Here is a 1472-nt window from a genome sequence, read left to right as displayed (position 1 = left end):
TAGTGGGAGAGCTCACACGATCCATCTTGAACGAACCAAGTTCAATTCCTCCTCCCGACACATTTACCCTTCTAACGGCGGACTGGGCTATCTTATACTAGCTCTATCATCATGTCCAAAATATGCAGCCCGGCCCCTAGAAGATCCAATACGGCCTCCCCAAGAGCCTATAACCATCCCTACAGCACAACCCATTTACCCCATATACCTTCCATTCTGTCTCCTTCTCCCCCATCTCCCTCCTTTCCCCCAACTACCTACTACCAACACCACTACACCTAAGCATACACAGCCCATTCGACTCACCCTTCCCTCCGGAATAACCACCGAATCGATCGTCAGGCATACCCCTCAACCCTGCCATACGGCAAGCCCTCCGGAAACGCCCGTGGAACATAGAAGGCCTATGACCGCACATACTGTCACAAACCACCACCACTACACTACAAAAATTACGGCCAACGAATTTCCGTTCTCCATCTGAACTCCCTCTTAATATCACGATCAATGTCAAGCATCATCTCCATCACGTTTTCTTTTGACAATTGTTCCAGAGCCTAAAGGCAATAAAAATTTCCGATTCCGTCCCCTCCCCTTTTCCTCCCTACCAAATCCAAAATAGCCGCATTGCGCTCCTCCGCAAGGACATCTTCAGCGGTGATCAATTGGGCATCGTGCATGACACGATCGACAAACTCGGCGAATCTAGACAACCAGACTTAGCTAATGCAGCAAATGACCCTACTTCACACGGGAGTGGTATTGAAAATAAAAATGGAAACGAACCAGCATTACTACTACTAGCAACCACGACCATAATGTTATATATAACAACTGATCCAAAGTACATCAGCACAGTGCACAATATACATATCATCAAATGATCAACACAGTCAACACAGACAGGTTAAAATATTCATACGAGAATGAAGAACAACCATCACTACACCAAACAATGTTGTCACTAATTCAGCCAAAATCAAGTTCATTTCCATTTCAATCGAATTCCTTACGTCACATTCAATTCTCATCAACATACTCTACATAACAATGTATTCAATACGCCAATCTATCCATATTATTCACATCGGGCGAGCAAAACGCCGACGCCATTTTCCCTCCACAAATGTACTACTTTTCCATCGACTTAGCCATTGGCAGCGTTTCCTCCCTTTTCCTCTCTCCCTGCTGCCCAGCCACTTCAGATTGTTTCTTCAACTCTACACCCTCCTCCCTCTCCTTCTCCCCACTACCCTCAGGCATATCCCTGCCCTCCTACCAATGCAAGCCCCTCCACCACAACTACCACCACTACCTCCTACTACTACTACTACTACTACTACTACTACTACTACTACTACTACTACTACTACTACCTCAGTGCCGAACCGTCTAGCTCTCTCCACCTTCCTCTTATGATCATCATCATCCTCATCCCCACCAGAAAGCAATCTCTTCCGACTCCCGGGAGA

General features: G+C 46.3%; 1 protein-coding gene across 1 annotated transcript in view; it reads right to left on the bottom strand.

The window, feature by feature from the left end:
- Positions 1–1472, bottom strand: part of Pmar_PMAR006283 (conserved hypothetical protein) — a gene marked incomplete at both ends in the record, with an annotated part of 2688 nt that overhangs the window by 645 nt on the left and 571 nt on the right. Inside the window, 6 exons of the mRNA XM_002774610.1 lie at positions 209–257; positions 307–404; positions 457–557; positions 609–705; positions 1136–1275; positions 1377–1430. Of these exons, the coding sequence (XP_002774656.1) occupies positions 209–257; positions 307–404; positions 457–557; positions 609–705; positions 1136–1275; positions 1377–1430 (539 nt within the window). The remainder of the gene's footprint in view (positions 1–208; positions 258–306; positions 405–456; positions 558–608; positions 706–1135; positions 1276–1376; positions 1431–1472) is intronic.

The sequence above is a fragment of the Perkinsus marinus genome (assembly GCF_000006405.1).
Source record: "Perkinsus marinus ATCC 50983 genomic scaffold scf_1104296958234, whole genome shotgun sequence".
Lineage (NCBI taxonomy): Eukaryota > Perkinsozoa > Perkinsida > Perkinsidae > Perkinsus > Perkinsus marinus.
The sequence above is the reverse complement of the archived record's forward strand: the minus strand, read 5'-3'. Positions and strand labels throughout refer to the sequence as shown.